This window comes from Amia ocellicauda, chromosome 12 (genome assembly GCF_036373705.1).
Source record: "Amia ocellicauda isolate fAmiCal2 chromosome 12, fAmiCal2.hap1, whole genome shotgun sequence".
NCBI classification, from domain to species: domain Eukaryota; kingdom Metazoa; phylum Chordata; class Actinopteri; order Amiiformes; family Amiidae; genus Amia; species Amia ocellicauda.
The window spans coordinates 9,464,077-9,480,725 of record NC_089861.1 but is presented as its reverse complement, the minus strand read 5'-3'; the positions used below and the strand labels follow the sequence as shown (position 1 = coordinate 9,480,725).

Here is a 16,649-nt window from a genome sequence, read left to right as displayed (position 1 = left end):
TGCCTGCACCCCTTTCTGTCAGCTAGTGCTCTTCTACTGTTGTGAAAACTGCTCTGCTCCAGCGCAGATTCCCGCAGTTCTGCGCACATCTGCAGAATTCCAGCGATCCCATTGGTGGAGCGGCGCAGACCCGCTCAAAACGTAGGTTGCGTGTGTATCGCACAGCTGGCGACGTACTCCGACTGCGGTGCGTCTGACGTCACACGCACCCCCTCGAAATACACCTTACACAACACCCTGGTGGAACCGATTCATTTAATTGATGGTTTAACACATTTATTTTCAGTATTTGGGCGAAGGTCTGTGTGTGTCTGTTGCCTTTTCCTCACAGGGTCCGTTATGAAACTCACACAGGCGCGTTTCGTAACCGGGTCCCTGCAGCCAATCACAGCGCAGCACGGCGAACACGTGATCGCAGTTTTATATAATAAGTCCGGCAGCAGCAACAACTCGTGAAGTGTGATCTGCCTTTGAGTTTACTTTGTGGACACGGGATTAGCGTGTAGTCGTGCATACATGTCTTTATAACTTTATAAACAACGGGATGTCTATCTTAAGCCCCAACACGGAAGAAATAAACGAAAGAGGGCGAGTGTATTTGCCATTGGGCAGTGGATGGGACGCAGCTGAAAATGTCAATCAGCAGAGACTTATTTTACAAGAAGCTGCCGCCCTGGCTCTGGGAGATCATCTCAAAGAAGCTTTTGACATGTTTTCAGCCGCTTTAAGATACGGCTCTGTGAGGCCAGAACAACTACGCACTTTAGTGGATTGCGTTTTGCGGACCTTCAAGAAGGCAGAAGAGGGGAAAACAAAGGCCTTGACAGACGGTGGCCATGCATGCAACCGCACTGCACCCGGCCGCCCGTTTGACTGCCCTGCTTGTCACCGGTTCCTGTACGAGCCCGTCACCCTGGCCTGCGGACACACTTACTGCAAACGCTGTTTAAAACGGGACTTGTTGTCAAAATGCACAGTCTGCTCCGACGGCATTGCGCGATGGAGTCGGGAAAGGAGACCGCCCAGGACAAACGTGATTCTCTGCCATCTTCTGGAAAAGTGTTTCCCCTTGGAGATCAGCAGATTCAAATTAATTGGAGATATTGAAGAACTGTGCAAAAGAAGGCAGTTGGAAGAAGCTTTGGTCCTCTCAAATAATGGGCTCAAGTCAGGTATGTGCTGCAAAGATAGTTGCATGTCTTTATCTCCTGTAAAAGCACAGCTAGCACATGCAGCATCACAAATAAGTGTATCTAAAAATAGCACATACTACACACAATCAAATAGCTACTCTCGGCCTTTTCAGAAAATAGCTACATTCCCCTTGTGAGTGTAACCCTCTGCTCACCACTGTTATTGTGTAACAAGCCAGGCATGCGCAGAAGCAGCAAGTTGTGTAAGTTAGGTGATGACGCGCTGAAATGCGTTTTATAACCTAAATCAGGGTGCGGTGTAGGGTCGCCACGATGTCAATTTATTATTGGTTGACGATTTTCTTTATTTTTAGTAGTCATATACAGTAGCATTAAACTGACGTAATTCTGCCACTCTTTACACATACTTATGCATGTAATACACACATCCATATCTCTCTCTCTATATATGCATATATGTATATATACCCATATGTGCGTACATGCATACAAAGCGACTCGCATTGCACAAGGAAAAGCAAAATTGCATACACATTTTACAAATTTAATAAGGGGCCATTAATGGTTCGTCAAATCATATGCATTCCTATGAAAAAGGTGGAAAATGATTTTATCCAGCTACAACACATGTAACTACTGCTTTAGTTTACCTTAAGATTGACATACACAACATACACATTGCTCATTTCACCATGGTATTGCTTATATAGAATTTGCATTTTCCCGTATTACTTCTGTGCCTATTGTAATTTTATTGATTGCTGAAATTAAAAAATACGTGGAGAGAAATGTTTAGTGGCTTTTTGTCATTATAACATTACCACACGAGTTGGAAATTTCCCGGTGTCTTGGGAGCACCGCTGTATCAAACTTGCAATTGTTTGAAGCGCATATCGATCACGCTTTGTCCTCCAATTAGAAAGCGGCAGAAATAGCTGGTCCAGCCCTCAGTCACACAGGCGTCTGATTGGTTGCCTCTTGCCCAGAAGATTCGAGATGCCCATTAGTAGAAGATGAACCTCTTGTTAGCGGATTCTCTATTTATCACAACGAAATTGTCAACAATATTGTTAATCATATATATCATTCAATACAATACAATTGATCAAACAGGTATATTATACAAAAATTGTGATGTTATGATGTTATTCAACTGCAATAGGCAGGTATTCGATACAAAAACAAGTAATGCTGTGCATATTTTTTTATTGAAAACTGCTCATATCAACAACAGACATAGGTGACACAACAGAAAAATATCGGAAATGTAGCGCCGATGGCACTCGTATATAGGTCAGGGTCTGGGGGCCACCATGGCCCCCATTAGGGAGCAGGGGTATGGCCCCAAAGCGTGTTTTTGCTATTTAATTTGTGTGTCTGCCCCAAAATGATCCAAAGTAAACGGTGAACAGTCAAATTTCATCACCCTACAACTACCAAAAGATTTATTTTATTTGTGAAGATTCACAAGCATCCAAGAGTATTCAAAACCACAATAAGACCACTGAACCATGCAACCAAACCATATAAGCAATACAAGTGGTTTCAATTTTGTAACTGCATTTACTATTGCTATTGGTTGATGTTTCATGAGCATATTGTATAATGTCACAGATGCATAGAGTGTGTTTAATGCAACACAAACATTTAATTGGATTTGACTGGCATGTTTTTTGTTTTTGTTTTCTGCTGCAACTAGAATAAAGAACACCATAACAGGGTCAGTCATTCACAATTTCAAGACAGTATGCCTTATGGTTATAGACAATACATTGCTGGAAGGTTAATTGAATGATGCAACATAGCCACCTTGAACTAGGTTATAAGAGGACAAGCACACAAGGTAGAGATCTTTACAGCAAGGAGATTTTTTTTGTAAACATAATTCAACCAGTGCAAACTTCAGATCAAAAGAGTTTGATAATGGCTTATGTTATGTAGGCTTCTCTGACAATTTTTTATTGCCATTCATTTGTAGATCCCAGTGATATGCTATTACGAATCTACAGAGCTGAAATTCATGCTGGACTCCAACAATACAAAGCATCCCTCAAGGATTTAGAGGCTCTCTGTATGACTTCTTTGAAGTGGCCAGAGGTAGGTTAAAAAGTTTCAAATAGAATATTACTGCTCATATCTGGCAGTGAAGAAGCATATTGGACTGTGTACCTATAGTGCCCTAAGGCCTGTGTTTTGAGCTGTTCTGGCACTGAAGACCTTTTAATTGGTGTGAATTAAAGAGGAACTAACACAGTCTCAAATGATTGTTTTATATTAAGTCATTAAGTCATGGTTTGTATTTAGTCCTTTTTCTGTTCAATTCTAGTTCGTTTTAACATGTAAAAGTCTAACCATCACAGTCATGGCTGCTGTAAATACCCCAAAGGAGAGCTCTTCGGTGTCTCGGGATGTGATGTTTCAACACTCACTGGTTTGCAGAAAATGGGATTTGTCTTCCCAGGGCAGCTTGGGAAGCTTGATCATTGGTTCAGGGGAAGCTTGGGTTATACATTCACTGGGACACATTGAGACAGGATGGGATTTTAAAGTAGCTGGTTAGCAGAAATACCTTAATTCAGTTATTTCAGCATTATTTACACTGTTGCACTTTGTATTTGAAATAAACACATTCATATTCATTGTTGTTGTTTGATTTTACTGTAATAACAGCAAGCACAGTTTTTCTGTTAAGTGTCTGTACTGTCATAATAATAAAATAGTGTAAGACATTTGCATAATTTCACCAATTTGTAGGGTGACCACATGACTCTGTCAAAGGATATTTTGTGACCAGATGGGATGGTTACCATTTAGGTGAAAGGAATTAACATGAACCATGAGATACATTTATGTGGTTATGAGTTATGAGTTTAACTGATAGGTGACACTGATCAGCTGTTAACCTGCTATTGAGCAAACCGCTGAGCAATGTGACAAATTTGATGAGTAGAACTCATTTATTTAGTTATTAGCAGACAGACTTATTAATAATAAACATGAAATAAAATAACTTTTTCATATTAATAACAGCAATCAAATAAAGAAGAGTAAAACTTAGAACCACGTGGTTACTCTGTCACTCTCCTTTGGGGTATTTACAATAGCCATGATTGTGATAACTTCATTTTAGATTGACATTTACCTTTGGCATCTTCATAATTATTTATGATAATCATAGAAGCAGGGTTCAAAGCTGCAATTTGACGGAAACATTTTAAGAAATGTATCAATAGCTTGACCTTTACCTTTTACATCTTCATAAAGGTCATTATCAAAATCAATATTTATGATGGCTTTTAACACAAAGCATGGAGATGGGTCAATTGTCACTATAGAACACTGATAAGAACTCTTATATGGCTGATGTATATATTTTTTTATCTTTGTGACCTTTGACCCCACAATTAAGCTCAAACTCAAAACTATCAAGAGTGCAGATAAGTTTATATTTACAAATGTATAGCAACCAAATATATCAGTACATGCCTTTTTCCAATGACCTTTAGATTTGAAGGTAAATGTTATGCACACAAATCTTTAAATACATTTACATTCTATTCTTTTAAACTTCTTAAATTCATCATCTAAACTTTTCATCAATGTCAGCATGATTGTTTTAAAAAGTAAATTAAGCTTCTCCAGAAACTTCCATTGTAGTTAATAATAATATTATGGTAAGAAATTAACCTAAAGCAGCACTGAACGTAATCACCCGAGTTCCCTCGAGGAAGACCAGTTCCATACTTCTGCAGGGTTTTTTTTTTTTTTTTTATCCTTTTGCTTACCTTTTGTAAGTGATTTGGGATTTAGACATTTTGGAAATTTTAGAAATTGCCTTAGTTGACCTTTGAGTCTCTGCATGTTATGTTCAAGTTAAAATCTTATAATCTTTATTGTGACTTTTCCAGGGGTATTTTAAAAAAGCCAAATTACTACAAGGTATGGGATATGTGGATGACTCTTTACATGTCTTTCTGCAATGCTTGGCCTTAGATGAAGATTTCAAACCAGCAAAGGAGGAAGTTGAAAAGGTTAGGCATTTATGATGGTTAATAGTCAAATAACTGAAACATCAACATCAGATGGTTAAACAAAATATGTTTTGACACTGCCATGTCAAGCTCCCAATTTCAAATGTCTTATTAGTACCGTATCCGCAAACTTCCAATCAGTTGGAACAATCCCAATCTCTGGTGCCTATTTAAATATATTAGTTAATATAAACACTATCCATTGTTTCATGGAGGGATTTATGAAAAAATCCACCAAGTCCAGGCAATTTTGTTTGCAATTTGTGCCCCTAGTCCTTGCAACACTTATGTTATGGAGATTAAAAAGAAAATAATGCTTTTACAGCAGAGGATAATTAATTCTAGGTATTTGATCTATGCATTTTAATATGCAAAAAGTTTAACTGGATATATATCCGTTTTGGTCTAAAAAATATTTCTTAAATGTGTGGTGGTTTATTTAATTACATTAGTTATCTAATTTGTTCACATTTATTCCACCATATTTTGCAGATTTTGTGCGATTTACTGTCACCTGGTTGTGAAAACGTAAAAGTGGGACTGCAAGAAATGGCCTTGGGGTCAATGCCTCACCTACGCAGCAACATCTACGACACCGGAGTCCTTCACTTGATGAATTCTGACTCGGTGGAGGTATTAAATTTGATTTATTTATTCAATTATTGGTTATTTTTATTATTATGGTCAGCTAAAGACATCTTACTGGAATTATATTTTCTAACCGCCTACCTTTTTTAAATTATCATTATTATTTTTGTTTGTTTGTTTACAATAAATTCATGATCAAAACATGCAGAAGTTATAATGGTCTTTACAATCAACTCATTTTTTTTCTCTTCCTTCTGCAGAAATGTGAATCTGAGCCGTTTGACAGTTCTGAGAAGCTGGGGCTAATCCGAGCTCGTTCTCTGAGAGTCCAAAAACAGCTGGAGAATCCAATTGAGGAGGAAGGGCTGATGAGACTTTCTTCTGCTCACCGTTTGTTTGGCCAGGAGAAAGGGGCCCTGCTTAAGAGGAAACTGTCTGCCTCTGAGCAGGGACCCTCTGTTATTTATGATGGAACAAACAAACACAAGAAACAAGGAGGTAATCATTTATACAAAATTAATGTGCTTGCTCCTATACTACTTTTCCTTAAAGGGTATTTTGGCATTTTGGCCTGGTTGCACACTCACCCAGTCATACAAATCCATCGAAACCTTTTTGAATTCTGTGCGTCCAGTTTGACGAAATTTGAATTAATTGTTTAGTTTGAATAGCACAATTGTTGGAAGCAAAAGATCTCAAAACGCAGACTCTCAAAAGCCAGCTAATCTTTTAAATAATGTACAAATGTGCTATCCACACATATTTTAAGTATTCTCTATAAGTCAATACAAAATCTTAAGTATTTTGATCAATATGTTTAAACATATTTTTATTTTGGTACAGTCTTGCCGAACTATGCATTTCATCAGCTGTGATGATGTCGGTGCAAGGATATGCTCACTGTGTGCAAATGAATACACAGAGCGCTGGCAGAACTGAAAGGAGTTCAGAAATAATGAAGTATGTGGAAACTCATTTCGTACGATTATCAGTAAATTAACACATTTATTGAACTATTTATTTACTATTTATAGTATTGTAAGACTACAAATGACAAACAGCCAAGCTTTTGAGTATTTAAAATGTGCCGGCTTTTGAGAGTCAGCATTTTGCGACCAGTTGCTTTGCATTGTGCTGTGTGCTATGCTGTTTCTTCAAACTGGACGCACAGAATTAAAAATAGTTTCAATGGATTCGTATGACTCTGGGTGAGTAAGGCTGTGTAATCAGGCTAAAATGCCAAAATACCGAAGTATCCCTTTAAAACATTTGAACCCTTGCACACTACAAAATACATACTTGATTTACTTTCAACTTTAAAATAGGATATGCTACTTTGACCTGAGTGTACCACTGTTAAAGGGTCTTTAGTGGGAAATGGTAGGATTCATGTGTTAAATTATGTACCATCACTTTATATAGATTTCGATTTAAGGATGTGTGTTTTTTATTTGTATAGAAACCACTTCAGCTGGTAAATGTCCAACTGTGCCATGCAAAGGAGTTCCTAAGGAATTATTGGAGATTTCTGATTTTGAATGTTCTCTCTGTTTGAGGTAAGGAAATGGTGTCTAATGCTTTTTTTCATATGTTTCATTAGGGTTCATAAAAAAAAAAAAAAAAAAAATTTAATTCCATATTAACACATCCAGCCTGACTTAAAAATTCCTTTCATTGCATGACAAAGGTTATTTCTTAAAAACTTAAAAACTTAAATGTGTTTGTGCTTATATATGTATAATTTATATGACTTTTATATCGATAGCTGATTTCTTTGATAGATAAATTGTATTTTAATGGACATATGGCCAGGACTTAGTTGAGGGCAATTTTCTTAAGCTAGCTCAAAAAAATCTGTGCATATAATGTCCTCTTGTTTAACTTGACTGGAGAGTCTTCTACATATTTAATCTGTCTGTCATATCTATCCTGAAGCATCCACATAATAATACACAGTATGGTTTCATGCTAATCTCACCCATGAGAATTGCCTTCATTGTGTAAAATGATCTGAATTAGTCTTTTCATAGCTGGATAACGCTTACAAAGTTTAAAAAGAAACGTTTTAGTTTATTTGACCTATTCTTTCTCTGTAGGCTGTTCTATGAGCCAGTGACAACACCCTGTGGTCACACATTTTGCAAGAGCTGTTTGGAGCGTTGTCTTGACCACACCCCCCGATGCCCTCTTTGTAAAGAAAGCCTAAAAGAGGTAAACAAACTTAACATTTTCAAGAGCCACCTATCCCTCCCTTGGCATTTATTTAACATTTATATATGAATGTATTTAAAATTCACACTTAACCGATGTACAGTCATAAGTACACTGTATGATATGTAGTTTTTAACATCAGCCACAGAAGTATTTGAATGTTACACAGTTTAATCATGATCATTATTATTAATAGGTGGCCAAGCACTGAAAGGACAAGTTTCTGCAATGAAAAACCTGGCTATCAGGAGCCAATGAAATGTTCTTAATGTCTATGTTTACATTTTGTTGCAGCATTTCTCTATGGTTGAATGTGGTAGGCAAATAAGTCATCCCATAGTAAGGTGGAAAGTAATGCAAATATAGGAATTTAACTAAATGGCCATTATTACATTAAATATCAATATTGCTTATATGTGCTTGGCCACTAGTACTTTGTTTGCAGCTATATTATTATTATTGACTGTATGTTTCTATTAGTTATTAAGGTTCTGTTGTTTGGTGTCCATTAATAACTAAGTAATCCAAGGATCCTATCCCCAGTCTATAATGTATAATTTTTTTTGTATTTGCTCTTTCTTTGTAGTACCTAGCATCTAGGAAATACACTACTACGAAGCTTCTTGAAGACCTGTTTCAGAACTGTTTGTCTGAGGCGTACTCTGAAAGAAAGAGAATCCACATCGAGGAAACCCAGGAGCTCTCGGAGTAAGTTGATTTTGAATTAAAAAAAAAAAAGAAAATCCCCTGTCAGCAATTCCCTCTTATTCATCAGCAGAGTCTTGTATTGGCTGAAGCTCTTTGTGTCCACAGAGCTGTTGGCTTCAGGCAACAAGTATCATGAGAGAGCATGACAAATTATTTTTGCCCTTCTCGTCCACCAAGAACGGAATTTTTGGTGTAACTTTATTTAGATTTTTTTTGTTTTATCTGTGGATCTGTAATGAATGTATTTTAAATGTTTAGCTTACAACGGAGTGTAATTTTTGTTGTATGCTGGATGCAATTTGCTGCCAGGTATGTTGGGGTTTTTCCCCCTTCTAATAGTTATATAGACATTAAAAATGGAAAATCGTGACATCTTTTTTGCACATCTGTGGTTGTGACAGTTCTCCTTTTCTGTTTGCATGTGGGTTTCTTTTTAGAGAGAATTTAGTCTTCCAAATGCAAATCCTCTCATTAATAATAAAATAATGGTAGGGTTTATGTATATATTATGGAACGCAGTGAAAAGAGATCTTGCGCTCAAAAATACCCCCATCTGTCAAGGATGCAGAGGGCTTGCAATTATTATTCATGCTGCCATGAAGAAGATGGTAATAATACTAATCAGTAATAATATTATTAATGATGTTATTACTAATCATGTTATGTTTAGTTGTTCTAATAACGGTAGTACTAAATGGGGAAAAAAGGCAACCGTATAACAAATCCCATTATTCCTTTCCTTAGGCTATATAAGCACTATAGCTACTGAAGGTTAATGGAGCCGGGAGGGAAGGTACTTGTCAGAATTAAGATGTGCATCTACACGTAATGTACGAATCACTGATAAAGCAAGCAAAAATAAAACATGATTGTCTGTATGCTTAAGTGGCTTATTACAAAGATTCACAATTAAGGTTTAGCTAAATTACACTCTAAGAAGAAATGTTATTTCAATCAAGGACAACCGATTGTGTGAGTTAATTCAAAGTGTGAATGGTATGGTTATATGGGGGAATTCTTCTCTTGTGAGTTATTTTGCGAGACTGTCCTTTGTGTTGCAGTTAGTGCTCTCTTTATCGTGTTTCCCCAAAGTATACTTCAGTCGCACACTTGTTTTTGTGTGCGCACTTTTGGAATGAGCACAATCATTCCTTCTTTTGTGAACGACACCTCATGAACGCACGCTCATAATGCCATTTAAACTTGCATGTAAAAAGGCCCCATTTTACGGTATTGATTAATATGTGCTCACTGTATAAGTCATGTTTGTGTTTCATAAGGGCTTCCCTTGTGTGTTTTCTTGCATCTCTCTCTTTCTAATGTATTTGCAAACAAATGAGAATTTAAATTGAACTTTACATTTTTGTGTGCCATTTTCAATCCCCAGCCTGACCAAGAATGTTCCGGTGTTTGTGTGCACAATGGCATACCCCACGGTGCCTTGCCCGCTTCATGTGTTTGAGCCAAGATATCGACTGATGATCAGAAGATGCATTGAAACGGGAACCAGGCAGTTTGGGATGTGCATCAGTGATCCTCACAAAGGGTAGGACCCCTCTTTCAATAAAAATGTATTCCTCATTCTTATATTATCAGATTTCAGACTTGGGTCTGGAAATGATTTGCAATCAGGGTATTAAGTCTTATACTAGCAGGAAAATTGTGTCTTCTACATTGTGTTAATATAAAGTATGCTCAGTGGAACACAGTAATGATAAATGGTTCATTCCTATGATGGACAAAATGCATTCTATCATATTAATATTTTTTTTCCTTGTTATTAAAGGTTAATGTTATTGAAAACTACTATAAGAATGTTCTCTTGCTGTTTCCACTCAGTTTTGTTGACTATGGCTGCATGCTGCAAATTCGAAGTGTCCATTTCCTTCCTGATGGACGCTCCGTTGTAGACACAATCGGTGGACAGCGATTCCGGGTCTTGAAGCGGGGTATGAGAGACGGATACTGCATAGCAGACATTGAATATCTGGAAGATATAAAGGTAATAATACCTGAAATGTTTACATAGCTTTTTTTTTTTTTTGGTTTGTAAACTACCAGAATCTTGGGTGAGATCTCCAAGAACTATATAATAAACACTATTATTTAACAAAACATAGGAAGCACATACATTAACACTATTAAAACTGTTATACTTTTTAAATAATTGTATTTGAGTTTTCATAGTATTGATAGTAAAACCTATTCAAAAAATATTCTGCTACTCAATTATGCATAAACATGCATTATCCATTCAGCCCCAATCCCTTCCCTTATTTATCTGGAAAAAGATACCAAATCGAAAGGATACGCATCTGTGTAAAATCTAATTGTAAAATCAGTCAGGTTTTAAGGTTTCCACTCATCCTGAGACAGGGGCAACAAAGGGACCGCTATGGTAAGGAGTAATCATGTTTTGGAAGCAAGCACATTTTAGACCGAGAACACATCAATAAGTTCCATAAAGCCTAGTGGCTTTACAGAACTTATTGATACGTTGTGTCTAAATTAGGCAATTTGTTTCCAAAGCAAAATTAGCCTTCTGCAATGATCCCAACAGTGTTGATTTTAGTTATTTAGGCAATGTCATTTTTTCATTTCATTCCGTCGGGGTGGCATCCAGGGGCCAACCTCAGTGGTAGATGAGTCAGTCAAACAGGCAGCCGTGGTAGAAAAGACTGATCTAATATTTAAAAACGTCAAAAAATAAAGACCTGATAGAGATCGACAGAATTATATATAAATAAATATATATATAACTGATTTAATAAATGGGCAGTAGTGGCAGAGAAGACAATTTTTCTAGACATTTTTAAATATTAGATCATCAAAGAAAAAAACAGACATGGATCAACAGGATTTTAGAAATATATAAAGTATTAGGAAAATAAAATACCTTAAACGCGTAGTGGTCAGTACATTTTTTCCGTTTGGCGCAGATGCTAAGTTATACGCCAAAGTGTTCTCGCATTGTCTTGAAGTGTACATCATGACCAGGCAGGCTTTATTAAAACTCGCCTTGCGTTTGATGGATGTTTTTCGCCTTCTTTCTGCTGCAATCTGAAGCCACTTTCTTCAATTGTAGGTAGAAGATGCAGATGAACTTTCTAAACTCCAAGAATTGCATGATCAAGTATATACACAAGCCTGTGATTGGTTAAAGAACTTGAAGCATCGATTTCTGGCGCAGATTCTTCAACATTTTGGAGCAATGCCAGACAAAGAAGATGATATTCAGGTGAGCTGGATATTACATTTTAAATTCTTTATAGTATTATAGAGACTACGAATCTCACTGGTGCACTAAATATATGTGTATTATATATCATGCAGTTAAAGCAGTTATATATTTTTGTCATTTAATATTTCACACCTATTTTTCATGGTGGAGGCTATGCTGGCTCTAGTGAAATCTTGTATTATAGCAATTGTTTTTGGTTCTTCTAGGCGACCCCAAATGGGCCAGCCTGTTGCTGGTGGCTCCTGGCTGTTCTCCCTGTCGACCCACGGTATCAACTGTCAGTGCTTTCTATGATGTCACTGAAAGAACGACTATTGAAAATCCAACACATCCTTATGTATTTACAGAGCATCCCAAATGAATAGCCAAATGAATAGATCTGTTTCAAGATCTTCCATGCTATTCCATGCATCTGGTGCTATTGATGACTTGTTGACTTTCTTACTGCCTTACATATAATGCCATTGAAATGACATATCTTCAGTCTATTCATGTTCCTTTCTGTAACACAGATACCACATATAAATGTGTATGCTCTCTGCTATGGGGTTTGGGAAATGTTTACTATTTCTATGAAATGTTGAATGTGTAGATAAATGTTTTGAAGGTGTGCACATAGAAAACAGATTTTTGAATAATCTGAAATGATAAGTAATCCAAGTTGTATCATTATTGTAAAATTTAATTTTGTGCTTTAAGTATCTTATCACTTTGTCTGATATTACAACACTGAAACATGTAGTTTTAAGAATTGAAATACCTTTATTTGATTTTGCTGAAATTATGAACATTTGGTTCTGAAAGAAATATTTATTATACAGTATCAATTTTAGTCTTTACATTTAAAGTCCTGGACATGATTTGGACACCTAACTAACTATTACATGATTATAATTATCTCCATGATTGACACAATTGAAAGACCAGTGTGTTGGTGTTATTTTAAGGATCTTAGATAGGCTACCTTTTTTCTGTGATGAGTAACAATGCTGCAAACGTCAGCAACATATCTGAATACCTTCATATTTGTTCCAGATGAGCTCTAATTAACAAATGTAACAGATCACATTCTTTAGTAGTAGTAGTAGTAATAATTAAATGTCTTTATAAATTGAAAATGAAATGGATACCATTAAAAAATGTCTGTCCCTCATGGACCAGCTTGGGGACTGTTAGTCATGTTAGTCACTTGTATTAATAGGCCAGTTTGCATTTAGGGGAGCGTAAACACAGAAACATGTAAAATGTTAATTGGGGGAGGAAATCTTGTTTTTATTGCACAGAGATATTTTATTTGCATTCATGCACAGAAGATTGATGCCTTATACCATTTTGCATTGACAAAACAAATGCAATGTCATGGTTTGGATTCCCGTTGCCCTATTAATTCGTCTTCGATTTTCCACGTTAGGTGTGTGTGTAAAATGTCTGAAAATGGCTTTATTGTATGATTGTTTTAAAAGGTGTGTATTGGCTTGAATATTTAAGTTATTGAAAATCCATAAAACATTTGTACTATGCCTCTTCAATCAGTATTTCATTAAAACATTGTTTAAGGTCTAATTACCCGCCCTGTCTAAAATGGCTTTTAATTACTCTTATGTTTTAACATACATGTACATTTCATGCCTTTAAGTTTGTGAAAGTCTTGGCTGGCAGACGATACAAATAAAAGAGGAGGTGGGAGACCGAGAACATGCAGGCTCAACCGACCTCATAACAACAAAGGCCAGATGCCTGCGCCACATGATCTACTGAGGCTCAACTGAAGCCAACGCCAGATTCTCGATAGAGGGAACCGGGGTCGTCACATCCAACACCTAGAACCTGATAAGAGTGTGCGGGGAGACCCACCTCACTGCCGCACAGATGTCAGGCAATAGGGCACCATGGAAAAGTGCCCAAGATGAAACTATGCCACTAGTGCAGTGTGCCACTTAGTGTTCATTCATGGGATGCATGCAGACTCGTAAGCAATAGCAATACCATCAACAATCCAGTGTCCCAGTGTCCCCCGCGCCATAGGACACAAACAAAATTTCCCATAGACTTTAATAGAGGAAAAGGACAAAAATTTCAAAAAGGTATTTCTGTTTTTGTGAAAAAAAATTGGTAGAAATGTAATATATTTTGTCTAATCATGATTAACTATGCAGAATATTATAGTACAGTTTGTCATAAGAAAGTTTACAAACGATATGAACCCATCGTGCTCGTTTGGTGTCCATTAATAACTGAGTGATCCAAGGATCCTATCCAGTCTATTTTTAAATGTTCCCAAATTGTCACTTCAACCTATTTTAGTATCATCTGCAAATTTGACAAGTTTGCTAACAATCCCTGAGTCCAGGTCATTAATATAGATTAGAAAAAGCAAAGGCCCTAGTACTGATCCCTGTGGAACTCCACTAACAACCTCACTCCAGTTAGAAGCAACTCCTCTAATCGACACCCTCTGTTTTCTATACATCAACCAGTTCATAATCCATCTACTTACATTATCCTGAATGCCTACAGCTTCCAATTTGAGGATCAGTCTTTGGTGTGGAACCTCCAAGAATATGGTTTTCATTAAGATGCTCCTCTATTTTCTGTCTAATCATTTTTTCCAACATTTTACAGGTGATGCAGGTGAGTCTGATTGGTCTGTAATTTCCTGGCTGTTTTGTCCTCTTTCTTGTGGATTGGTATGACATTTGCTGTCTTCCAGTCAGTTGGCACATCCCCTGTGTCATTTGGAATATTTCACTTACTGGCCTATAAATAAGTACTGTTGGAAATATCCCATCTGGCCCAGGTGATTTGTTTGTTAATTCTGCTAGTGCCTTTAGTACCTCCTCCTCATTTATCCTGATCTCTCTTAGGGTTTGACTGGACTGATTGTTAACCTGTGGCATGTCATCTGTCTTCTTTTGTAAAAACCTCTGTGAAATACTCATTTAGAACATTTGCTACATCTTGTTAGTTTTCCAAGATATTTCAATTTTTGCTCTTTATCTGTTTCACTTCCTCCCTTATTGACCTCTTGCTGTTGCAATATTGAAAAAATCTCTTTGCATTAGTTTTAGCTCCAAGAGCTATGTTTCTTTCTATTTCCCTCTTTGCTTTTCTGATCCCTTTCTTAAGATCTCTTTGCAGCTCAACATATTCTATATATTTTGTTTCGTCTCCGTCCCTTTTGTATGCGCTATACAACATTTTCTTCCTCTTAATATTTTTTTGCATAACTCTATTTAACCATTTTGGCCAATGTTTTTTGGTCCTCAATTTGCTAAGTTTTGGTACAAATTTCTCCTGAGCCTCAAGTAGTATATTCTTAAAATATACCCATCCATTTTCAACTAACTGTATCCAGTGTGCCCCAGTCTACCTCTCCTAAGTGCCGCCTCATACCTTCAAGGTTTGCTTTTCTGAAATTGTAGACCATTGTTTTAGACTTGGTCCTTGTTTTTTGAAAGAATGCCTCAAAGCTAACCATCACAATTTGCCATTGGTTTTCTAACTAGTGTCCCTCTGACTCTATCTTGGTCATTTGAAAAGATCAAGTCAATGCATGTGCTCTCTCTCTGGTTGGTTCCCTGACAAATTGAGTTAGAAAGCAGTCATTTACCATCTTGACCATCTATTTCTGCCTCTATAGTCCCAACCGGGCTTTCCCAGTCTATGTTTGGGAAATTGAAATCCCCCATTATAACAGCCACATCCTTGCTACATGCAGTGCTGATTACATTGTAAAATGCAACATCTTGTTGAATATCTGAATTGGTGGTCTGTAACACACTCCTACCACTAATCCTCCACATCTCTTGTCCAAAAGTTTCATCCACAAAGGATCTGTTTCGTTACTGGGATTTAATTTGAGTTCTTCTGCCTCAATGTAATTTTTCACATATAATGCTACCCCACCTCCTCTTCGATTTGGCCTGTCTCTCCTAAACTGTGTGTATCCTTCTAACTTGTATTCATCCCCATCGTTTTCTGTAAGCCATGTTTCCGTCACTCCTACAACATCATAGTCACACGCCAGCACTGTGGCTTCTAAGTCCAACATCTTGTTCCTTATACTCCTGGCATTGAGGTACAAACATTTCAGGACTTTCCTACTAGCGGGTTCCCTTTGTTTTCTTTCCTTAGAGGAACATCTCCCATTGTCAGAGCTCCCTGCCCCCCTGGTCCCTAGTTTAAATGATTCTTAATTTCTCTGCCCATATGCTCTGCCAATGCATTAGCCCCCTTCTGTTTAGATGTAGACCGTCCAGTTTGTACAGGTCCCATCTATCCCAGAAGAAAGAGCAATGCTCCATAAACCTAAACCCCTCTTCCCTACACCACGATTTCAACCACGTGTTAAACTTTCTAATCTCTGCCTGTCTCCTTGGCCTGGCACGTGGTACCGGAAGTATTTCGGAGAAAACTACCGTGGAGGGGTTCTGCTCTTTAGTTTTGTTCCTAACTCTTTAAATTTGTCTTGCAGAACCTCTGTCCTACCTTTTCCTATGTCATTGGTTCCAATGTGGACCATGACCAGTGGATTCCCCCCGGCTTTGGCCAGTAGCCCATCTACTAGTTTAGGGAGATCTGCAACCTGAGCACCAGGCAGGCAAGATACCATGCGGGTCTCCTTATCACTAGAGCACACTGTGTGATCTACACCTCTAAGAATTGAGTCTCCTACTATAACTACCTCCCTATACATCTGGCCATCCCTGGAGGTTA

The 16,649-nt window shown here is 37.3% G+C and overlaps 1 protein-coding gene across 2 annotated transcripts; it reads left to right on the top strand.

The window, feature by feature from the left end:
• Window positions 1-424: 424 nt before the first annotated feature.
• Window positions 425-13,496, top strand: lonrf1 (LON peptidase N-terminal domain and ring finger 1). Of its 2 annotated transcripts, XM_066718285.1 has the most exons (12): window positions 426-1,172; window positions 3,133-3,251; window positions 5,063-5,185; window positions 5,678-5,818; window positions 6,034-6,271; window positions 7,233-7,329; window positions 7,870-7,984; window positions 8,571-8,692; window positions 10,080-10,238; window positions 10,532-10,694; window positions 11,778-11,930; window positions 12,140-13,496. In XM_066718285.1, the coding sequence occupies exons 1-12, from the start codon at window positions 545-547 to the stop codon at window positions 12,296-12,298; spliced, it is 2,217 nt and encodes a 738-aa protein (XP_066574382.1). In that variant the 5' UTR covers window positions 426-544; the 3' UTR covers window positions 12,299-13,496. The 2 variants fall into 2 exon arrangements, with proteins under 2 accessions (XP_066574383.1, XP_066574382.1); XM_066718286.1 differs by lacking the exon at window positions 5,063-5,185 and having other exon boundaries at window positions 425-1,172.
• Window positions 13,497-16,649: the final 3,153 nt, after the last annotated feature.